This window comes from Anser anser, assembly GCF_964211835.1.
Source record: "Anser anser genome assembly, chromosome: 22".
Classification (NCBI taxonomy): Eukaryota; Metazoa; Chordata; class Aves; order Anseriformes; family Anatidae; genus Anser; species Anser anser.
Window position 1 is genome coordinate 4,530,879 of NC_139743.1, and position 24,605 is coordinate 4,555,483.

The 24,605-nt window shown below is 39.2% G+C and overlaps 1 protein-coding gene across 1 annotated transcript; it reads right to left on the reverse strand.

The window, feature by feature from the left end:
* Positions 1-935: 935 nt before the first annotated feature.
* Positions 936-23,879, reverse strand: LOC310885326 (uncharacterized protein). The gene is made up of 30 exons (XM_083808545.1): positions 23,655-23,879; positions 22,623-22,843; positions 21,909-22,066; positions 20,856-21,083; positions 20,299-20,634; positions 19,184-19,582; positions 18,705-18,875; positions 18,014-18,171; positions 17,412-17,552; positions 16,793-16,931; positions 16,326-16,516; positions 15,187-15,312; positions 13,885-14,065; positions 12,613-12,772; positions 12,196-12,322; positions 11,548-11,796; positions 10,056-10,196; positions 9,553-9,801; positions 9,016-9,207; positions 8,345-8,512; positions 8,046-8,189; positions 6,860-7,055; positions 6,024-6,110; positions 5,073-5,237; positions 4,477-4,628; positions 3,694-3,780; positions 2,882-3,028; positions 2,398-2,592; positions 1,947-2,041; positions 936-1,589 (listed from the first exon to the last, which is right to left on the reverse strand). The coding sequence occupies exons 1-30, from the start codon at positions 23,730-23,732 to the stop codon at positions 1,358-1,360; spliced, it is 5,313 nt and encodes a 1,770-aa protein (XP_083664671.1). The 5' UTR covers positions 23,733-23,879; the 3' UTR covers positions 936-1,357.
* Between the last annotated feature and the right edge of the window lie 726 nt (positions 23,880-24,605).

Below are 24,605 nucleotides of genomic sequence, written 5' to 3' on the forward strand. Positions count from 1 at the left end.
TCAGTCATGCTTCACCATGGCTTGGTCTGTATTTCTTCAGAACAAACCCACGCTACTGAGTCACATGTACTTTTGCACAAGACTCCTTGCAATAAACTTTATTAATAGGGCTCAGTAGATCACTCATACAAAAAGTCAGTCCTACACTGCTTGTAAGTATAGAGAACTTCCTTTTCAAAAGACTTCATTTTGAAGTCTGCTCTTTGTGTGAATGCTGTAATCTCTGTGATGTTGCATAAACTAAATAAATGAGATGATGTGAGGTGGGAGGCTTCTTTGTTACTGTGAGTCAGAAGCAGTGTTTCCAACTAATTCTTACAGCTTTGATAATAGAGCTTGCATTTGAGCAATTTGATCCATTTATTGTAATCAGTGGTGTGTTTTTCCTAGCAAGATCCAAGTAAGCATCTTTGTATAGGGGGAAGGTGTGTTTGACGTGCCAATTCTGAGAGAATACAATGAATGTGCAATTTGTGAAGTTGTCATAATCTAGCCACTTCTCAGTGTTGAATGTCTGATGTTTAATGAGATAACAGCATTAGTATGAGGTTATTCAGTGGGTCGTGAAATAACTTAAAGTTCTTGCCCTCTGCCTTCATAAATTGTTGTACTGATGGGGTGAGAAGGATCTCATGTGACTTGTTACCTAAACTAGAGACTGTGGTGGGCAGATACTTTATTTAGTATTGGATGTCAAATTCCCTATGCCCTTCGGGGCTTGGCTCTTGAATTTGGGAGGAGGAAAACCTGCATCTGTAAGCTTAAGAGCGGGGTGAGTCTTTGACAGTGCAGGGTTTGCATTCCTTTATGGTTGGCACTACGGAGCAGCCGATGTGTGGTGACATCAGGAAAAGTGAAGGTTGTCCACACTGGGCAAGCTGCTTTTGGTGGTGGAGGTTATGTCTCCTGCTCCTGTTGTGTGATTGTGTAGGTAGTTACTTGGGCTGATTATGTCTATAGCTTTCCTTGTCTTAAGGTCTGAAGCATAAATGTCAGCTGATGTCTGTGGAGGCTTCAAAACATGTAGCAAAATGATACTTTAGTTTAAAATATATATATACTTAATGAGGCTTAAATACTGTTTCTAATTTTTGCTCCTGTTCCTGAAAGTTGGGGGTTTAGTGAGCTTTTACAACAGTGTTTGTCATTTCACTACTTGGATGTAGTAATGTAGGCTAAAATCTTGTCACTTAAATTACTGTATTGCTTTCTCTCTCAATTTAATGAGCCTTTGGTATGAAGAGGAAAAACACAGTCTTGTAAAATGAAAACACAAGATTTATTTTGGTGTAAAGCCTGAAGACAAAAGCAGAGGACCAATTTAGAACCAATTCATGAAGTCTTCTTCTGAATATCATTAAAACTTTTTACCTAGGGCTATCTTCTCTTCTAATGCCTTTATTTGTCGTACCAAATGGTCTTTTTCCAAACTAGTTAATTCAAGGTGGTCAAAAAGCAAGTCTTCACTGCCTTTACTGTTCAAAAAGTGGCGTTCACCTTCTATGATATCCACCAGCTCTTCAGTTAACGTGTCTACTTTATCCTCAAGTTCTGAAGGGGTCAAGTAAGTGCAGCTTTCCTCTGCTGAGCTAAATAAATGGAATGCTTAAAATCAGACAGTCAAAATGCCACTGTTGGTGTTATCTATAGACTTTTCACAAGACCAAGCCAGAAAGACCAATTTCACAGAAATTTAACTTCTGTTACTCAAAAGATGATAGCTTAGACAGAAGCAATCAGTCTTTGTAACAATCGGGTAGCACATTTGGCCTGTCCTTTATACAATGTCAGTAGATGTAGCAGTTTGTGGAAAATGGTTTTATAGTGTAGAGTGAGGTCATAATGAAGAGGTGTCATGATTTGCTTCATTTACAACCCCCCAGATTGTTTGATTGTTGCTATCTTAATACAACAGTTCATAATACATCCTCTCAAATCATTCTTACCGTGTCCTCTGTCCCAAGCTGCCCTTTTCATAGCTGCTTAAGGCATGAAGGAAATGTTCTTTGTTCTTCACAAACGACTTGCCACTTAGTGGTTCCTCAAATTTGTCATGCAATAAGCACAGAAGTGGAGAGAGCAAATCAGTGTTAATTTTAAAAGCCATTTATAGACTCTTCAAATACATTATTTCATGGTACTACTTTATATACTGTTGTAGTGATTTGCATGAGGCCCAAAATTTCTTTCCGAAAGAGTTTTTTCAGATAAAAATAACAGCCTCTGATGCTATTTGTGTGGCTTTTAGATTCAAACAGTCACATGCTTGCTGGGTACCTATAGCTGAAGATGTAAGAGTCCGGATACCTATAAGCAGGTTTGAATTGCAATTTTGCAATGAAATGAGAATAAGGATGGTGAGCTTTCAACCAGACCAGGACTCATGATCTTTATTACCTTCTCAAATGTTTCCATCCCTGTGAAGCTTTTCACTTTCACCTCAAAAAGTTGGGAGATCAGAGTTATTTCTTCCTTGGAGAATGGTTCTTCCTTTAGCAACATCTGAGTTATTCCAGAGGATTTTTCACCCTGGAGAACTGTTGACAGCTGGAGTCTAAGAGAGAACATTTCACCAAGGCAAGTCTTTAATGCCTAGAAAAAGAGAATACAGTATTTGCTGGATTTTTTTGTTGTTGTTGTCTTGCTGCCTTACAGCTGAGGTGAAGCTGCATTATTTAGATGTAGAATATGAACCATTCTGTGAACAACCTTTGTGCAACAGCAATGGCAGTTCAGATAACAGCCTTTAACCATCTATTCTTTCACCTTTGATTTTTGTTTTTAGAAGTTGTACAGAACTGTTAAAAACACCTGCTTTTAAAATGGTGCTTTTTTCCAAACACTGCTGTGATGTAATTACATTTGGAACATATTGGTGTACCTGATAAAAAAGCCTCAGAAAGATTGGGTTGGTGTCGTGGCTGAAGTCAGCAGCAGTGATATGAGCTAAACAGTGCACGAGGAGCAGGACGAAGCTTCCAGCAGAACCCAGGCAATCCCTTAGAATGAACAGCTTGTTCTCCGAATTCTGAGAATCAACAAACATCCAGAGCTGAGACAGGAGCACAGCAGCAGTCAGCTCAGCTGATGCGACTCCTCCAAGGGTTGGTCTCAATCTTACACAAGTTAAAAGACTCAAAATAGAGAATGTTGGTGAATATCCATATACTAAAGAAAGCAGCGTTGTCATAAGACTTTGTTTTCCTTTGTGTGAAATTTAACACATTGTCACATTAGGTGTTTCTAGACAGTTTTATCTTTGTATGTTGCGAACTATAGAAAACTCTCTCAATATCATGGAAATTTAGAAATATGGAAGCTGGCTATTTAGTATTATTTAATTATAGCACGTAAAATGCTCGTAAGCTGTTCACTTCTGTGAAGGTGACCTGTAGATAATTTGGTGTAACTTGAATATGAGAGACTGGGTAACCACAGCTTGTTTAATAAAGCGTGCTTTGAGTATGACCCTCATACAAAACATTTATTAAATCTCTGTACCCTAGAGTGCTCTAAGTTTACATTCAGAGATACATGAAGCATACCATTAACATTGTATTGATGTTTTCCTAGAAAGCATCAAGCATACCATGACTTAAAAATATGAACCGTTTCTGCAATTTCCTCCCTAGTTCTCTAATTTAATGGATATGAAAATATTACGCAGACTGGTTAGACGTGAAGTTGACAAACCTGATAAAAGAAGCAGTTTCTGAAGGCATTGCCTGTAGCGTTACAGAGAGGTATGCTGGAGGCAACATACAGGTTAATTTCTGGAGCCTGTAAAGGGAAGGCAAATTGCTTCTGTAAAAAGTATGTATGCACATCAGATCTGCAAAGTAAGAGGGATTAATGGGATATAAATTCATTTAAATGTCAGCTTTGATTTGCAGTCAGTACACAGAGCCAACAAATACCACAAGGAAATGGAGACTGTTTAAAAAACCCTTGCATATCACAGCAGTTCATCTTGCCAGTTTTCTAATTAAATAAATGAAAGTGTACTCTTGCCCTGGAGCTCTGACTGTAGTCACTATTATTTTTATTATTATTTATTTGATATTTTTATGAAAGACCCTGGAGAGTCTACCTTGACTGCAGCCATAATGTGCTAAGACCTGTAAAAAGAAAATGAGACTCCTTGCTCCAAATTACTAAAAAAGAAAACTTTATCCTAATATTAGGCAGTATTAATATTATGCATATGCAGCAGTTAGGTAATGCAAGAATTAAGTGATGTGCTCAAGAAAGATGACACGGCAAATATAAGAATGGACCGTGGATCTTGTGGGACAGAGACTTGACTTCAAAACAGTCCTATACCGTTGTGGAGAAAACAAATGGATTTCACTTCCTGATGCTTTCAGACTGGTTATTCTTTGCTTGATCTTACTTGATAGTTGGTAAAAGATTTTTTGGATACCTGTATACTTTTGAAAGCACTGATTACTAAACATCCGTGTCTTAAAAACTTACATCCATGTGAAGTCTGAGAAACTGCAGGATGGAGATGCCATACTGATATATGACAAACTCCCTCGTAGAAAGGGTTGCAGAATCAACTTCTATTAGTTCTCCTCCTTGATCCATCAAGGTATCTTGTACACCCTTAGAAGAACTTGCTGTTTCTACAAAGAGCAATACCATTATGTTAAACTAAATAGTTTGTGTTTTCATTTTGTTTGTCCAAGAGGGAACATTGCAACACAAGCATGTAATATGCTGCATTTCTCACCTTGTAACACTTGCATCGTTTTTCAATATAAAATTAAGCCCTTCTAATGCATTAAAAATTTTTTCAAGAGTCATGCCATGCTTTATTCTCATGCAACCCCCAAAACTTCGCTCTTCCTTGTGAAATTTCAGATAAGATCTTAAATAGTGAGATGACTCGTGTGCCTCACACTTCATCAGCAGCAATGTCTGAGTGATTCTGGGTCTGTCTTCCGTTGTTACAGCACTTTCTCCAGAGGACAGTAAATCTAAGTCGTCTGTCCAGTAAAATCTTATCACAATTAAAACAGCCAAAGGCTACCTGAACGATGAAACCAAAATCATTGCATTACATTCACCTTCTGACATTTCTTGTAAGAATGAGCAGAGATGAGGTTTACTTTTGTCCGGCCTTTGGCTTTGTAGTAGTCCAGTTGCCGCCGCATGACTTTGGAGCTCGTCATTGACATCTTTCAGAAGACCAAGAAGAAAAGAGGTTTCTAGATACTTATTTTTATTACCACCTGTGTAAAGAAATACAGAAATGCTGCTTTCTTAAACAGTCCATCTCTTACCATCATTCCAAAAAGGAATTATGTAAGCAAGGTGAAACAGGTAAATAGTTTTGCTGTTTGGAGCACAATATTGAAGTCTGGGCAAAGACATGTCAACATTTCAGAGAAAATCTCTCTCTCAAAAACACTTTGCAATATCCAGTTGGCTAGTTCTCTCCTTTTTTCATGTACCTCAAATACTATATGGAAATCTTTACACAGGAAGATGGTACTCTCCATATCAAAACAAGCAAAAATTCAAAATCCTGCCCACCCCCACCAAAAAACAAAACCAAAAAACAACCACAAAACAAGACCAAAACCTAAATGCTTCTTATTCCCACAGATTTTGTTTGGACTTCTTACAGAATACTCCTGGCAATTTTTCCTAACGGTGTTGTGTTTGTTTCCAGTGTATTTTTCTTGATGAAAAAAATGATTATCTGCCTTTGAGTCTATAAATAATGGCTTTCTATTGCATATCTCATCTGAATTTGTAGGATTTATTTTTTAGCTAATGAATGCAACTTTGTCTAAGTGCTTTAAGTACAGTCTTTGGTTTATTATGAGCACCACATCGTTGCTACTTCACAGATGTAGGCAAGCTGCTTATGCAGATATCACGTGTAGCTCACGCAATTTGTTGTTATACAAACAAAAAGGTGGTAGTTAGTGGGAAAAGAAGGGTTTTGTGAGATCGTTTTGTGTAGCTCCATTTGTGGGGTAGTAGTCAATAAAATGATGTAAGGTTTTTACCATACAGAGGAGGTGTCGTGAACTGTGGATTCAGAAGAATAATTCTGGATGCCATCAGGTGTTCTGCCTGCTTCAGCACCTTGATGTCTGTGAGAGCAGTATACAGTAGTTAATAACTGCAAATAATTCCAGACGTTCCTAGCCATTCCTCTTGTTCCATAAGCTAGCCTTGATTTCTTTTGGTTTATTTCTTTGTGTTTAGTTGAATTCCAGGATTGTGTTACATACCACTTCATCGAGATAAGGGGTAAATAAATAGATGTTTGCTTCATAGAGAAGGTGCTGGAAAACCTAAACACTTAGGAATTGATCACAAGTGATAGTTCACCTGCTCCCAATAACATTTTTTTTCAGTCCAAAGAGGAGGAAATTCTGCTACTTATCAAATAGCTGCTGATGTTTCAAGGGAACCCCCGGACACCTGCTTAACCCTAAGGATGGAAGAAATGCAGCTCTGAAGATGTATAAAGATTAGGTAAGAATAGTATTCTTGCCAGAAAAAGCAATCACCCAGGTAAGTATCCAGATTTATACTTTAATTTTGATAATATCCGTTAATTGAGAGGACACTCATATAGTCCTAGCTGTAAAATGCCTTTTTAACGTGAACTCTTCATGTTTGCTCAGTTTTTAGGATGGTTAGTTGGGAGAAAGATGTTTTATTTTCAGAAACACATAAAGCCTTCCTCATCTTATACTGTTAACTATTGTCTGATTTCCACCCAACCTCTTCCCTATTCTTCCCATTTCCAAAGCATTAATGCCCTCCAGGAAATGTAAGAACATCAAAAAGGAATGACAAGTCACTTGAGTTTCTTATGACAAACTGAACTTACTCTTAGTCAAGAACTCTAAGAGCTCGTCATCTGCCTTATGATGTGTCCCTGGAATCCAGAAGGACTTGGTGATAGACAACAGAGGTCTGTTTTTGTGCTGCATCTCTTTTCTTTCTTCTTCAGATCTCATTCTCAGCTTTTCTGGATCTGGAAGAAAATCCTTCCCTTCTGTTCCACTGCATTTATTCATCAAGTTCTACAAAGAAAGGTAAGGAGGTGTAAAAGTGCCTATAAAAATCATAATGATAATTACAGTTTTCTTTATTTTTAACTACTTGTCTGGCATACATTTAGGCTTTGTGTATTAGAAACTTATGTTCTCTCACATTGTTAATGGCAAAAAAAAAAATGTTAAGAAGCAAATACAGAGACCTCCAGCAGACTTTCATCTTAAGGAGCTCATTTTTCAGGCTGTATATGTTTTGTTTAGGGCAGATCCTAGCTGCTTAGCTTGCCTTCTGCTGTTAAACTGCTCAGACTGTACAATGATTAGTACTTTGGACTACATGTGGCATTTCTGGGTACCAGTCCTCAGTCTCTAAATAACTGAAAATCAGGAAAAAAGCAACAAACAAACAAAAATGGCAGCCAACCAATGCCCAGAACAAACAAAAAAACACTGCGGGGTGGAGTGGAGTGGTTATGTGAAGGGATGTGGTCAGGGTCCCTCCTATCATGCTGCTCAGGGTGTGCTGTTGAATCAAACCCCGTGTGCTTCATCCTCCTTTGCAGCTCTCCACACAGCAGGTGATTCTGCAGCTTTGCTCTTTTATCTGGTACTTGCCATATGTGAGATTGTCTGAGGTCCAGATAGTTCTCTTGGAGGTCTGCCAGAGATCTTTTTTTTTTTTCTGATGTTTCTTTTGTTTTCAAGGTAGCTTTTTTCTTCTCTTAAGAAGAAAACTGTCCAGCTCTTTCTTCCCTTATGCTTTCGCTTGGGAGGATAGCTACTTTTTAAAAGGCGTGTTTTTCCTGTCCCTTTCAAGCTTCTTCAAGTAGTGTATTCCTAATCTCTACATTCAACCAATGTCTTCAAACATCTGTTGTGATTATCGTAGTACAGAACATAATCCACACAACTAGCTGCATTCACAGTCTCTTTAGCATTACACCATTAATCTTATATATTGTGCATATGATGCAGCCTGTTCAATCTGAAACCTTTGGGGATTTAAGGTTTTCTAACCTGCAATGGATCAAAATTACTTGAAATATTCTTCTTCGTTCTTTTATTTCCCAGGAAGAGTTTCAGTTGATCCTTCAGCTTTCTAATTTTCTGCTCTCTGAATTTTTTCAGTTCATTGGTTATGTTGTTAGCTTCATCCACAAACTACAGATCATACATAAGGAAAAAAAAAAGTAAGATCCTGGTATTGTTCTGGAAAGGGTGATACTTGGAGAACAGAGTCCTTTGCATAGTAACAGTAGCAAAGCAAATTAGCATTTTCTGAATAAAATCAGTAGGTAACATATTTTCAATTTTACCTTCTCCTGGAGGTAGCCTTTTAGGCTTCTGCCTATTTCCTTAAACTGTGCTTCTCTCAGCTGTAATAATCTTACAGCTTGTATATATTCAAGCACTAACAACGTATTCTCTGTGTTGTTCTTCAGCAGATACAACATGCCCCTCAGGTCATCATCAATTGGTAACTCCTGAAAGATAAAACAGTCATGTGAAATATAGCATGGTATGTGATCAGAATCACACTGGGTATCTTACTTTTTGTGCATTTCATTGAGAACAGACAGACTTAAGAGTCAGAGTTTTTGAAAATGCTATCAAAGGTAGTGGAAAATGGGTAAGAGTATTTTGCAGTCCCATGCACCCTTTATTTTTGTTGTTTTAAAAAAAAATAAAAAAAAACTGTAAAAAGTAAGCTTAAGATCCTCAAAGGAGCCTTAAGTAAATTTCTGTTCAGAAATGAATTTGAAGTGTCCGATCTTTAGTAGCTAAACCCATGATATTTTCCATTTCTTCATAAACACAACTGTTGCAGGCTACAGTATGTTATTATTTTTTTTTTAAATCTGAAGCAAACTGTCCATTTGCTATAAACAGAAACAATTCCGGAGGAGACATTTATAAACTTTAAAGCTTTGTAACAGCTCACTGGAGGAGTTCTGGATTCTAAACCAAACTATCAGGAGAATATTACTTCTACAGCAAGCTGTTCCAGGTCAGTGCCCTCTTTTTGGGACCTCAGTGTAGCCTTCTGGAGCCTGTAGCAATCTTGTAGCATTACGACTGTTTGCCTCAGGTGTCTCTGAGATAGGATGAAATATGCCACCAAATTCCCTAATTCTTCTCCTTCGGTCTCTTGGATCACTTGCATTTCTTTGGCTTGTATCTGTGAAGAAAACATTACGAAATCATATAGATTCCTTTACTTGCACAGTTGGAAAGTGTGGAAGTATTCCAATTCTCACTGCAGGTTTGCAAATAGGAGTCCAGGGAAAAACAGTGAACTACCCTGAAGAATAATGGAGTCCATCAAATTAAAAGGGACTTTGAAAAGATTCCCAAAGCATGTCCTGCTAGAGCTGGAAAATCCTTTCTTGTATAACATGACTTGAATAGTTGTGAACCACATAAAACACTGCTGAACCTAAAATAACCAGAAATTTTACTGAAGTCTCATCCCGCCGCATACCTCTGTTAGCAAATGAAAACACGAATGCTTCAGCTGATGTACCTTCTCTTCTGTCTGTCTGTGAAGTTCCAGTCTAAATTCTGCCTGCATGTTTCTCAGCTCAGCTCCTGACTCTTCCTTTAAACCCACAATCAAATCCCCTTCTTGATGATGCTTCTGGAGAAAAGCCAGAGCTCTTGCCATTTGCTGTTTCTCTTTAGTCTGAGCGACTTCTTCAGCTACTTCTTCACCATTAGTTTTGTAGTCAAAGCTGTTCAGGATCCTTGTCACGCTTTCTGGCCAAGTCAGAATCTGAAGAAGGAAAGTACAGTGCTATGAGCAAATGAATTTTGTGTACAGAAGTGAACTTGTCCTTGCATTGGGGTTGTAGTGGGTACAACTGGAAAGGCTTTGACAGTGTGGTTCTGTGGGGATGCCCTGTTTAGGAGGTTCCTGTAACTGCACTGTAGGTCAGGGTGGGCAGCTGCAAGCTTACAGGTTTTCTGAATTACCACGAGGCTTTTGCAGGTGAGGGGTGAGGCGTGAAAAGCGCGAACTGCCTCTACCTGAAGGTTGTTGTAGAGATCCAGGACTCTGTACAGACATGCTTGCCTCAGAGCTTCCAGCTTTACTATCTTCACTGCAGAAGCTTGTAGTATTTGAGTTACAGAGTCTGGAGAGAGCTTGACTTCCCGAGAACGTAGTTCCTGTGAAGTGAAAGAGGAAAAAAAAATAATAATAGGGATTTTCTACACCAACAAATAGCACCATAGTCACCAGAACTAGTGAAGTCCAATTTCCTATGGACTTGTGGTGGGAAACGTGGGTCAGTTTGGAGTAGTCCTTCCTCTAAGTTTACAGGGGCTCCCAGGGAATATTTTCCCATATAGGTCTTTGCTGGATGAGTGTACCTAGTAAGGCATGAAGTCATGTTGCAGTTTTGCCTCAGAGGGGTATGTAAATTTTGTGTGTCTCCCTTGCTTGCCTGTTTGTTTTCATAAAATATACGGACGCTTTATTTCCTGAGCTCTTTATGCCCCTGCAAAGTTAGATGAAATCAGACAATGGATCAAGAAGTTTGTCATTAGCTTGATGTGAGACAGACATCTGCTCTCAGAACGGATTGATATGGTCTGACTGGAGAATGACTCTGCCATATTAAAGGCTGCGCGTATAAACAAGGTCATCTCAAAGGTGGAGCTTGCCCACAACAGAAGCCATTTGCCCAAGTTACCTAACCATCTTTTAAGCTATCTCTCCAATGTTTTCCTGTCAGACAGTAGCATGAGGTTTGTGGTTATGTAAACTTGTAAAAGCTAAAAGGAGAGCACCACTGGTGGAGGGCACTGAGACTGCAGAAACAGCAGTGGCCCCTTCTACAAAGTGAACAAGTATAAAGGAAATGTTAACTCAAAGTATTTTGAGGAAAAATTGTTATTATAAGAGGGAACTTTTCTACTTTCAAATCCTCAATTGTTGTCTACTAGTGATACTCTACTAGCAAAGCCCAGGGCCCACTAGAGGAAAACCAGCATGTTGTAATTGTAGATACATTCAGTGTTATAAAATCCTCAGATACTGGAGGATGGAACAAGGACCATTAAAGCAGCAAAGTCCAAAAGACAGGTTGTGAAGAAAAAAAGAAAAACTACACTCATGCGTGTGAGCAAGGGAAAAACAAAGTCAGGCAGTAAACTGGCTTAGAAAAAAAAAAAGAAAAGAAAAGAAAAAGCTTTGTACTGGCAATGTCACTATTTTTTCTTGTGTAATGATAGTTTAAAATTTAGACAGCTTAACACATATAAAGCAATAAAGCAATAAAAGCAATAAAAATATGTAGTAAAAAAAACACATACTAAAGCAGTAAAATATGAAGTCCAATACAAGGAGACCCAAACACTCAAGTTGTGTTTGTAGCTGCTCTGATAATACAGCTACCTATGTAATGCCTAAAGCTAGCATGTATGCCTATACCTTCCAGTGAAGGTTGCATTCATCCTTGCAAAGCAGTGAAGTGACAATAGTAGGAGTAGCATAAGCAAAGTGCCTTAAACTTACTTCTTGTTCAGTGAAGTCAGAGTCTGGGATCTGAAAACCAGAATGACAAATTGACAACTGGTCTGGAATTTCTTCCAGAAAATGTAAGGTCTGATGGGGTGCTGTTAAACGTGAGCTGAGGCCAGAATGTTTGATTTCTTCCTGATGTTTCTGATAGAGGACTTGTTCAGTACGGTGGTGGTGTTCTGACAGTTCTTTCAGGAGTGAGTCCTTGGTGATGACTGCTTCCGTTCCTCTACTGGTCTTTCCCTGAAAACACAGACAGCCCAACTGCAACATCTTCATGATTAGGCGCATCAAAGGGATGAGAAATGAGTCACACTGAGCTTTAAAAATAGCCAGAAACCAGATCTCCAAGTTCATTTAAGTAACATAAGTAGAACGATTTACTGTAGGATTATGTACCCAAAAGTTACTGAAAATAAAGCCACTGATTCTTGTGCCTTAACATTGAGAAGGGAAGATAATTTTGTTTCTGTTCTGCTTTGCAGTAGTCAGAACAGAAGATTCTTTAGAAACTCCTTTTTGCTTTAATTTCCTTTTCTGAAGTGATGTGGGAAAATTGAAAGGAATTCAAAAAGAAAACAGAAAACTTTCTTTTCTTGTGTGTCAGCTGAGCACTCTAAGTTGACACGGTACCAACCTTACCCCATTTCCTTTATGGTATTCATTTTCCTTGGTCTTGCATGATTCATAAAAAAATGCGCTTATTTCTTCCATCATTAAAGATAGTTCCAGATGTGCCAGTTCACAAGCATGCTTCTCTAAGAAAAACCTGTGACCAGATACGCATGAGACAGGACTGAAGAAAGACTCCTACTTTGTATACTGTGTACACGTCCTCATTACTATGTGACACTTCTCACATTCGTATGTGTATTGTCTGAGAACAAACAGTGGGTTGTAACAGGTACCTTATGTTGAGCCACCCATAAAACCCTAATGTAAGCATTTGGGGGCAGGGGAAAGACCTCTAAGCCCACGTAGAATATATATTTTATAAGTAAAAATGCAGAGGCAATTAAACGAGGCGTAATAACCATTGCATGAATAAGGTTTTCTTACTTTGTCTGGATTTCTTGTTGTACAAGGCTGATCTTTTCTGAATATGAAACGGGCAGAAGAGCTGATACAGTGGAAGCCGAAGCAGTTTCCTGACTTGCTTCAGTCCTTAATGCCTCTGAATGAGCAGCAGATGCTTTTAAAGTACTTCTTGATGAGTACCCTGTAGAAGAAATCAGGGAATATATTTACTGCTGAATCATTATTTTTGGAGTACGGTTAAGCCCTCTTGCACTGTTAGAATTTTTTTCCCTTAATTCTACAGCATGCAGTAGTAAAAGTAGCAGTGTTCCTGGCTGGAAGGAAACCAAATGGCCTTTCGGAAGGTCATTCATCAGTCCTTTCTAGTTACATTTCTGCAAAAGAGCATTTTACCAAAATAGATACATTTATCAAAAGCGTAGCTTATCAATAATTCCTATAAGGTTGCCTTGAATTGGACATAAGAATTCTAAAAGTCTGTATTGCTTGTTGGGAAAGGAAACTTTGCTTGTGTCACGTACTTCAAATTAACTGTATGGTAATTTGCATACTGAAATCTCTTCAGCAGTTGAACAGATTGTGTATCTCCATTTGCTCATACTTAGCAGGTAGACCTAAAAGGCTCGTCACGATGTAATGTAGAATTTGAATGTTCTCAGCAGGCAAAGTAAAAGCTTTGCTATTGATTTCTAGGTTTTGAACTATGTTTTCAGATGTCAAACTGAGGTTAGGTTTTCTGTTCTGCAGGAGTTCCTGGACCAAAAACATGGAGCCAACTTAGGTTCATAAACACAACGAATTTTTTTGATTTCCAAAGATTAAATCATCTTAATTAGGTTTTCCAGGTAAACCAGCTCTGCTCCAATACATAGAAAACGTACGAAATCAGATAGTACCACCATTTTCTCAGTCTTCCCTTTGAATTTTAACTGACTTTCAGCTTATAACAAGTTAGTCTAATGAAATCACTTTTATTCTTATAGGAACTCTATACATGGGGAGAAAGAGATGGATTGTTTTGCAAAATATGCATTAACTTTTGTGAGGCCTGGAAAGAGAACCTTTGAGCTTTGATTTCAGGCCTGATCCCACCTGGCAGCAAGTGTACACAGATGATAAAGGGTTTAAGTCCCAGGAGATTTTTAGTACTTTCAAAATGGAGCTGAAGTCTGGTTTCCAGCTGTCAGAAGGGAGAATCCCTCTTTCTAGCATTTCAGAGTTGAAAGGTTCCGATATGTCCTAAAAGGCTGGAGTGAAATAAGGTAACTGACAGTACCTTATCTCCTGTCTTACCGGGTGTCTCAGGTGATGCACTACTTCTGCTATCTTCTTCCAGCATCTGAACCACAGACTTGAGCAGACGGATCAGATTTTGATGGATGTCCTTGCATGGACTATGTGAGATCCTACTACCGCCATAAAATCTGGTTGTCTCATAGTTTTCAAAGCACTGTTGTGACCCAGAGAAAAGTATCTGAAACAGCACAAAGCAGACAACAGACAATACATGCAACTTGTGTTTCATGTCTGTCAAAAAACCCATAGGAAAAGCATCCTGGTGTTCTTTACCTTCTCATGAAAACCTTACCATCTTGGTTTGTAGCCATCCTATGCAAACTGGTGACCCAATAAGATGCTACCGCAAGCTGGTCTCAGCAATTTAAAAGCCTTTTGCAATGGTTATGGTCCCAGAGCACCCAGCTCTGATTTTTTGACATCCTTCAAGCTGATCTGAATGTTGTAAGGCAAACGTTTTGAACTGCATTACTTGTATTTAACATCCTCTGTTTCTCTGGAATCCATTTGTAAGTGCCATACATCTGATAAAATGTTTTCTGTTCAACATTGTGGTCTAATAATCCTACCTCATTTAGACTAATAAGCTGAAATTCAGTTAATAGTTAATGTCTCATGGGGATGGAAGAGCAGAAGAGGAAGACAGAGAGAGCTCCAAGGGAGCTTTAAAGGAAGGACACTGAAGAAAAGGGAAGAAGATTAGAAAAATGTGTTAATTTGAAGCTATTTTTATGTAAGTAGTCCAAAATAGAATACAGAAGCCAACTGATATAAGTATCAGGTCCCGAGTCCGTTGAATTGATGGAAAGACGCTTATGTCTAGAGGATTCAGGCCTACAGTACTTTAGACATTATAGGGGATGGGATGGGATTTGAAAGGTCCTTTGAACACAGGGGTAGTTGTGATCCTTTGCACTCAAGCATTTTTGAAAATCACTTTTGCATCCATGGGAAAAAAAATTCACAGGCATTATGGAGTATACAATCTCTTGCTTCTTCCCTAGGAAGGAAAGAGCTTCAGGTGTCCAGGTGTTTAAAATCTCCATGGAAATAGAGACTCTGAGAATTTTTTTCTAACCCTGCTGTGGGAAAAACTGCCTTTGAAGTGAAATTTTGTTTATCTTTTAAGTGTACTTTATAAATGAAATTCTCATTTAAGTTTTTGGTTATTTTACAGGACTCTGATTTCTTGTGGCAGTGTTCTCAAGGATTATTCTCAGAACATGGCAACTGTTCATGCTTTTGTTAGAAAGTAAGTAAGTTAACCTCTTATTATTTGCCTGAGGATGAAGTCAGTACCTTTGCCTGCTGGGTCTGGATATTTGACAAGTCCCTCAAAAATTCCAGTTTGGCGTATGCAGTCTCCACACTAGCTTGTTGTTTCAGTATGCATTCCTGAAACTCAGAGGCTAAGGCAAGGATGACCTGGAAGAAATGATACAAAATATAAGGGTACTTCAAGTCCCAGCTTTCATTTTCTTTCTTACACATAATGTGGCAGGTCACTAGCTACAAAGCTGGCGTGACTGTATAATGGTTATAGAGCACTGGTATTTGGCTATATGCTAAAGAACAGTCATGAAAACTGCAAATGATGTAAAGAAGGGCCGAAAAAAAACCAAAACCCAACCCCGAAGGTAATAGTTCTAAAAGGGCTGATGTAGGAGGAATACTGAAGGAAATAAACAGGACAGTTTGACCATGGGATGCAGTTTGTTTGTGTCTGAAAGGTGTAAATGTCAAATAGATTGTGAATAGACAGTCCTAAATTGAAAGAAAAAGCTTCCTGGCAACATATTTCAATAAAGTCTGCCTGACATCTGTTCGGTCAATAAAAAGCTCTGTGTTTACTTCAGCTGGTATTGCTTGGAGAGAAATAGATGCATTCTCTTTAGTGCTAGGTAGCACTTGATTGGAGAAGGTCTATCCACGTTTTCAAGGGCTGAATATGGATTTGTGTGTACAGAAGTCTTACAAGACTTTAGGCACTTTTTAATCATTCCCTGTAACAGGGAGGACTGCAGGAAGGGAGATTCAGCTGCACCAATACCCTCTCTGGATCACACCTGGGTCCAGCCCTATAGGGGACTATGCACTGTGTTATGACCGAGTGATCTCCTAGATCTGATCTGTTTCATGATCTCCTAGATCTGTTCCAGCTTTAACAGTTGTGATTTTATAAGATAGGTTTCATTCATTTTTTGGCAGTGACTGCTTGCCTTCTGACTTAAGGAGGATCTTTCCCACTCTAGAAAACAAAGGAAAATGAAAGCAGGCCAGGTGGGAAAGGAGAAACTCTTCAAATAGGAGTTCCTGAAAGTTGAAATATCACAGAATACTGGTTTCAGAGCTTTCATTTTACAGTGCCACACAAAGGTTGACAAGTTCTCTGTTGTCTGAGACCAGAGATGTTCAGCTCAACCCAGCAGTGACCTCACCTGTCTGAAGGTCAGGTTTGTTGCTGCCTCAGTACTTGGCACATGGCTCCTTTGCTTCTCTCTCTCAGTCATCTGCATGCACATTTGTTTTTCTTCCAGTTGCGTCTTTTTAATGAAGCGCATCAGATTTTCCAGTGCCTTTCTGATCTCTGACAGAACCTGTATTTCCTGGTCCTTTTCATCTCTGTCAGCTGTAGACAGCAAATATTAGCAGGAGTACCCATCTGATAATCTAATAGAAATTCGCAGAGCAAATCTGAAATAAAACACCATCTAAATGTGCTTCACCACATCTCTGTTCTTTTAGAACAGCGCAGTTAACCAGATCCTACCTCTCTATTGTCTTGCTTCAGGAGGATGTGAGGAGTTTCTAAGGTTTAAGCTAACCTGTTGGAGGAAGCAAGCATCACAGAAAATGATGCATGACCCTGCTTCCCTCTCCTCTGTTTGTAGCTAACCTTTTGTACCTTTGAATAGTAAGGGCAGTTCGGTGCCCAGCTGGCTGCTGAAATATTTTGAAGCTCTTCTCTCAGCTTCCTGCAGAGAGGATCCTTCAAGAAAATGGCACATTTCCTCAATGTCTTTCATTTCCTCCCTGTATTTTATCTGTAAGAAATGGAGGAGTGTTTCAGATAATGCTGCAAATTTGTGCAACAGTAACTCCTTGTGATGCTCTTTCCTCTGACAGATGAGAGCAAGAGGTTGTAGCTTTTTCCTAGCCTTTTAATTTATTTTATTTTATTTTATTTTATTTTATTTTTTTGCATAGAAATCGATTGCAATTCCCCCGTTTCTGATACTACTATGAGTTGTGTTGTCCTTGATGTATAGGCACATTCTGAGTTGGAACTGGTGATTATTCTGTTATGAGACTAGCCACCAGTCTGTTAAGGTGGGAAAGGCTGCAGTGAAATAGTAACACCTCAGTTTACATTCTGGGTTTGTGCTATACTGGGGAGGGAACTCACTTGGATTCAGATCAGCACCATCCTGGGTGCAGCATCAAATATCTTTTAATTTGATACATGTGGGCAAGCCTTTTTAAAGAACTTTACTGAAGCCAGTTGCAAAAGGAATGCACCATACCTTCTGGGCCTTTCCCTCTTTTGCATCATGAATGACGTGAAGAAATAGAGAGCTCAGTTCTTTAAGAAGCCCTTCTTCCTTTTTTATTCTTCCATGCCAGTATTTTTGCCTTGAATTTATTTCCTTTTCTAGAAGGTCCAGCTGAAAAGCAATGATAGAAATAATAGCTCAGATTTTGCAGGAAGGTGGATTATAAACGTCATTGAAGCTAGTGATGAAATCGTCATTCAGTGCTTTCAACAACAGAATATGTATCCAGCTTGGTTGCCATGGGGCGTGAGTGCTTTGCAGTGCTAGGTCTGTGCATAATTCATGTTCAAAGTTATAATACAATGTGTACTTCGGGATAGGATATAAAAGAGAAGGTACAAAAAGCAGCAGCAGAAGATACAGATGGAAGGGAGAGAAAAAGGGATAATGACAAGAGGAGATAAGTGAAATGACATACCTATATTTCAGTTCATCTTGTACGGAAAGAAAATATTATTTATGGGGCATAGGAAGAGGTGAAATTGCCTCACAGTAGTGGAAAAACATCAGCAAAAAGTTTCCCAAAGCTATCACACCTGTAAGTAGAGCTGGTTTGTTGGAGCAGTAATTACCAGATCTGGATCTGCAGCTCTTCTTGGTAAAGCTCTGAAGGGCTGGACAATAGGAATTACATTGTGTGTCCAGGGGTGGGTTTGAGCACCTATAACAGGTCCAATTTCACCTGTAACTGGACTTATGGCTCTGGCACCAATTGTGATAGGGACAAGGCCTGTGGATGAAGAAAAATTAAACATAATCCTTATAATTTACATCATGAATGAAACTGTTCCAGCTGCATACCTAGTGACTAGGTTTTTGTTTGTTTGTTTTGAAGTTGAATAGGAAATGATAATGATTTCCAGTTTCCTAACAAAAACTGAGTTTTCCTGAGTTGTAAATGCTATTTACCAAATGCAGGAGTGTAGGACCAAGGACCTTCCCTTTCAGAGATCTATTTACAGCCCAAGCACTGAAAAGAACTTCTGAGTAGTTCTCTTGAAGAGTACAGTAGAGTTTTGAATGGCTGAAAGGCACGGTGTGATTTCTTCTCAGTCCTAGCTCTCCTTCACCATTTTTCTGGTTTTGCTTGTTTTGAACATAAACACCATGTAAATTGATATTTTCTGTTCAGTGTTGATGCAGTAACTAATCCACATTGGTAGGGTGATTTTCTGGGTCTGAAAATAACGTGAATATTGGTGGGGATAGAGCAGTCCCTGCCTCTTTATTGTTTACATTATCAAATTCAGTTTCCTTCTTTACCTTTTCCATTTCCATCTTCCATGGTTCCTGCGAGTGGGGAAGGTTGTCCTGTATTCCAGTCAAAGTCTGTTCCCAGAATTGGCACCATCAAACTGGACCCACCAGGATCTGGGATTTTCATTCCAAACACTGCAGGGATCCACATCTCTGTGCCGGGGTATTTGATCATACCTAGTTTGCACAAAGAAATCAAAAAAAAAAAAAAAAACCAACCATAAAGAAACATAAAATATTAGACAGAATTATACAGATATTTTGTGATGAAAAGATGCTGGCAAATGCTGGGTGGATGCTGTTATTTTTACTTCCAAATAATACCTGGCTGAGTTCAACATAGGAGTGGCTCTTTTGACCAAAAGCTTCCTAAGTTTTAAACTGCTAATTTGTTGGCCAAATCCTGTGACGGAAATGGGTTCATTGGTGCCACCATGAATACAATGACACCCCTTTGCTCTTAAAATGCACTGTTTTAAACCTACCCAGATTACCACCATTACTCTTGAGGTTTGAAGCTATTTCTTGTTTTTTCTTGAGGTTCTGCAAGCAATACATTGCATGATAAAACCTAGCGGTGAAAGACTTCTTCATATCTTCTGCTGAAGCCTTTAGTGCTGCCAATCTGTCCGCTGCTAGACAGGTATCTTCCAAAACCGATGCCCTAAACTGCTTTAGGGCATTCAGCACGTGGGTTTGTGATTGCAGGCAGCCAGCTTCCAGCACCGCTTGGTAACTGCCACCGTGGGGCAGCACCTTGCCTCGCAGGAGATGAGCTCCATGTACCCGGGCGGTTTTCCCACTTAGGGGTTCGGTGAAGTAATCTCCAAGAAGCATCAGGTGTCCAGAAGGATCCACCAGCCCGCCTAGAGGTATAGCTTCTCCTGCAGTCAATAAACGGGAAATAAGAGTCAGAATACCACCAGACAGCTGGTTGTTATGCTCAGGTCCTTCCCATAACGAAGAAGGCACAATGATCAAAGGCACATAGGAAGCAGAAATAGGTCTAATGAGACATGTGAAAATAAAAGACAAACATTTATGATGCTGGTTGTAAAATGGTTTGGCTTACAAAATGCTTTTAAATGAAGTCTCCTAGTTTCTACTTTAGAAGATTAAGACTCCTACTCCTTTTTCTGTGTATAGTGTATCTTCTAAAGTGAATTATAAAGAAGATAAGCATGTGAGAATGCTTGCTAAAAATCTAGAACCTCACCCTCTCCCCCCCCCAAAAAAAATGTATTTCTTGCTACTTTTTTTTTTTTTAATAGAGCAGTTGGACTGTCTTCAAGAGTCAAATCAACTTCAGTCATTTGTGTCATAGCTATATTCATTAATGTAGCACCTCAGATGTCTCTCATGGTTTCATTAGATAGTTTTATTGACCATTGAAGTGATAAATTATAAAGTTACAGAAAAGTAAAGGAGTTCTGTCAGTAAAAGCTAAGTTGTGCAGTTGGCTCGACAAGACAAGGCGAAGGTGAAAGGTGAAAGTGAAGGCTTTCGGCTTATTCTATTCCATGCCTGCAGTCAGGGAGTTAGGGGCAGGTAAAATGAACACCGTGTCCCACATTTACTGGTTGGTGAAGCATTCACCTACCAGTGCTGCTGTCCAAACCGACTCCGAGTATTGGAACAATCTTGCCTCCTTCTGGCTCAGTCATAGGCCCCCCAATCTCCAGGGGTGTCAGCATGCCAGTGATGGGGTTGAGGTACGTCCCTCCGACAGTCAGCTTTTGCCCAGTGTGAGGATGGATCGTAACCCCCAGCACGGGTACTTCTATTTCTGTCGCTGGATCTAGCATGAGTCCTCCCAGGGCAAACACTTTTTCAGGACACAGGACTGGAAGTTTTGTCTTCACGGGTAGGCCGGTGTCGGGACAAACGGGGTAAGGAACGTAGGGAAATATGGGCACTTCAGGCCTGTGACGCTCACCTGCGTGTAGAACCAGAAGAAATTTAATTAATGCTGGTGGCAGGGAGGCATAGGAGCTCAGAATGAAGGCCATGGATCTTTATATCTTTATATCATCTTCTAGTACCATGCTAATGAGAAGTTTTCTCAGATTTCCTTTAGTTTTAGGTTTTTTTGTTAAGGTTTATATTACATACAACTATAAAAAGGTGTTTTTTTTTCTTTTACACCAGCGACCTTACCTGAAGCAGAATCAACAGTACAGACCAGCCTAGACCTGATGGGATCATAGCCGATGTTCCCAGTTACGTGAAGTACCTTTCCAGTCTCTGGATGCAGGAAATGATTACTCGGTACTGGCCCAGAGCTCTGGCTGGTCAGCAGCATGGTGCACTGCGGGTTGGGAGTTAGCAGTCCGGTGACAGGATCCACGGAGACAACCTCAGGTGCTCGAGCAGTGCCATTTGAGTCTAAAAGCAATGCATAATAGTAGGGGGAAAAAAGCAGCAGCCAGTAACCCTTGCAGAAATCCACTTATCCATGAGACTCATGGAGAAGGGTTGTTAGTTTATCAGTAATCACGTGAGGGCAGAGATGGGGTGAGAATAAAGAAACTGATCTTTCTACTGCCTTTTACAGATGCTGTCCCCGGGGGAAGGTCCATAGTATTCCTGGCACATGGTGACTTGAGTCTCTCTCTACCATGTCTGCATAAGTTTCATAACAGTAAAGAGACTGATGTTTCATGAATGTGCTTTCAGGATTTTAGATCTTATTGCCTTAGTCTGCAGCATTCATTTAAACATACAAAGTCTTTTTTTTTTTTCCTGTTCCTTATAGAAGGCTGAAAGAAAGAAACCTCTCTGTGCTAGGGCACCTCTTACATTTTATCGTCTCAAAACACATGCAGCAATATTATAAAGCACACAAACAAATAAGAAAAACTTTAACTCATTGAGACTCAGCTACAGACTATTCAGTCCCTCGCTCTGTTGCTAGGGGATGGTTAGCAAGTACCTGAAGATCTTGATGAACTTTGACATTCTTTTCGAGAAACAACGTAGAAAAACGTTCTACTGATGACTATGCTTTTGTTAACAACTCCTCGATTTATGAGTTGTTGCTGGGATCTCAATAAGGACTTCTTTTTTAAGTGCATTCTCTCTTCACTTTGCTATCGGTTCTTTTGTGACCTATTTACAAAAGCATCAAAAGCAGCATACCTGCTTGTGCCTGCCTATACTTCCTTACATGCTAACATCATTTTGAAATGAATTTCTGGAGGTTGTAGTTACCCACAAGCTCCTGCTTGGTAAGGATCTTGGTTTTAGCTTTGTTAAGAAGCTGAGCTCCTGTTCCTTCACCCAGCACTCCCCATGCTTTGAGGCGGTGACTCTCTGCTATTATTGTGCTTGACATCCTGCTGCTTGCAGCATCTATCTGGGCTAGCAGGCTGGAAGTCAAGAGATAAAGATGGTTACTTGCCATCTGAAGATAAGGTAAAATAATTTCAAGGGAGCAGTATAAGAAGAACTTGGAAGGACATATAAATGATCTCTGCACTTTGGCAAAGAGAGAGCTTGATGAGTATTTGCTTTGGCTACTGCAGTAAAAAATGCCACTTTGTCTTTTCTCTGTTTTCTTGTTATCACACAATTCTGATTCTGACCGTTGTAAAACCTACCAGAAGATGGATGGCACACCATCTATAACTGGTGTGATATCCCAGAGACAAATCATGTGGTAGCAGAAGAAAACAACCTCAAAATACTTGTCCCCTATTTTCTGATGGGAGTCTCTTCAGTTTACATCTCTGTTTGAGATTTTCTAGACTTGCTTTACAAAAATGTGAACATCATAAACTGCATCATCTGATCTTCTGCATAAAGAATCAACTTTCACCTTCTGGATACAAGTACTGCCAAACACAAGCCACCCAATCACTTGCCACAATGCTTTCTAGCAAGCAAATAGAAAGTTGCAGCAGAGTTTTTCAGTATGTTTATTACCTTGTACAGTCTAGCTGAGACGACATTGTTTGGCTTCCTCTACAAGCCACCTCATTTGTCAGCATCTCTGCTAATCTCACTGCCTCTCGCAGCGCAGAATTGAACGTGACATAATGCTCTTCCTGACATTTCAGGTCATGCTGCAGTAAGTGCATCTGTTTGTTCACACTTTCCTCATATTCAGCAGCCAGCTGTTTCCTCTGCTGTATCTGTTCTTCTGCCTAGGTGGGATATAAGATCCAAATGTCATCTTTTGTTTTATCTAAATGTAAACAGAAATTGCAACTTTTCCTCCCTTTATTAAAAATGACAAAGATTTGAAATAAAATATAATCTTGATCTGTTTATTTGAATTTGAGCATGCATGTGCTGATAACTCTAATATGCTGAGTTGTAGTTACCTAGCTTGTAAGTGATAAGCATGTATCCAGCTCTGAATAAGCTAGTAATTCAGGATATCCTTTTAACAAGTGCTGCAGAACTTCTACCAGGTCATTAAGAAAAAAAAAACAAAACATATTTTCAACTCCTTACTGTGCAGAGTACACATTTTTCTAAGGGAGACAAGTGTATTTCTGTTTATAAGACATGAAATTGTTTCATCCTTAGAACTTCTGCAAGAATGTAAACAAATACAATTCTGAAGTGGAAAAAAGTTGTAACACGCTCATACAAACCTGTGCTGTTTTGAAAGCAGAAACCTCTGCTACTGAAGCAGAGAGACAAAAGCTCCCAAACAAAGAGCTGGGATGTACAGATCCATCAGATAGATCAAGAAAAGAAAAAAAGTGAGTAATTTCAAAGAGATGTTTGTGTTAGCATGAAGCAATAGCAGCAACTTCAAATGCTTTAAAGGTGCAACTTAGCCTGTTGTTCACAGGCATTACAATGTTGTTTTGCAGCCTATGAGATACAAAGTGTTTACAATTCCAAAAGTGATGTTCTAAATGACTGGGGCCAAAACTGTGAAAAGAGACTACCATGGATGTCATTCGTTATTCCGTGTGTAAATAATGCTGAACTGAGCCTCACCTGCTGTTTTGCTTTCATGTAATTCTCTGTCATTGTGCTCTCGTAAGACTCCATCTCTTCTGGGATACCTAGCGTCATTATCCAAAGGTTTTTCAGTGAAGATATTTCACTCGTAAGCTTGCGATATACGATTTTCACCTTAGGCAAAGAAAAAAAAAATAGGACTGTAAGATATGGTTTGAAGACAGTGCATTTTCTGTACAAAATTGATGCCTCTTTATGTAATGAGTTTCCAATACAAAACACATTCATGCTAGGTTTCCTGGATTGTGGTACAATGATCTCCTTACGCGACTGGTCTGCTAACTGCATGCTGTAATGTCAGCTCCCTCTACTGTTCTTTAAACCACAAATGCAGTCAGATGAGTGTTACAGATAAATTCATCATAATTATTCTAGGGCTGTGAAATGTTACCCCATTGATTTCAGCTGTGAGATTATTATAACATTCAAATGAGTGAGACTCCATATCTGTGTAACTGCATACTCATTTAAGTTTAGTTCTCCTTAATTTAATCTGCAGTTCTCAAGTGTTTTACTAGGTAATCTATATTGTTTTCATTTTACAGATGAAAAATAGAAGCTGGGAGATGAAATCACTTTCTGAAAATGGTATCAGTGCAAAGCAGAACCATAAGAAAACCAAAATGTTTGCCTTAAGGTCAGTATTCCTCACACTATATCACATGGTATAAACAGCATTATTAAGAATATGGGTACATATCTGTGTTTCATGTTCTGAAAAGGCTAAAGTTGAAATAAAGTACACACTTAACAGCCAAAGGCTAATGAAATCATGGGAACAGGCAAAGTTACGTGTTCTAGGCTTTTACCTCTTCTTTGAAATGGCCCAGTTTGGCTGTGACTGACTGTGACTGTCTCAGCAAAAGTTCGAAGAACACATTGGTATTAAAGGACTCGAGGTCTATCTCTTCTTCGGGTTCCCAAATA

Coding starts and splice junctions, on each gene's coding strand:
- LOC310885326 (XM_083808545.1), bottom strand. CDS start 23,732: ATGACGCTAGGTATCCCAGAAGAGATGGAGTCTTACGAGAGCACAATG. Junction 20,635..20,855: donor TACTGTTGATTCTGCTTCAG/GTAAGGTCGCTG, acceptor TTCTACACGCAG/GTGAGCGTCACAGGCCTGAA. Junction 14,066..15,186: donor TCCAGACCCAGCAGGCAAAG/GTACTGACTTCA, acceptor GTGCTGTTTCAG/ATACTTTTCTCTGGGTCACA.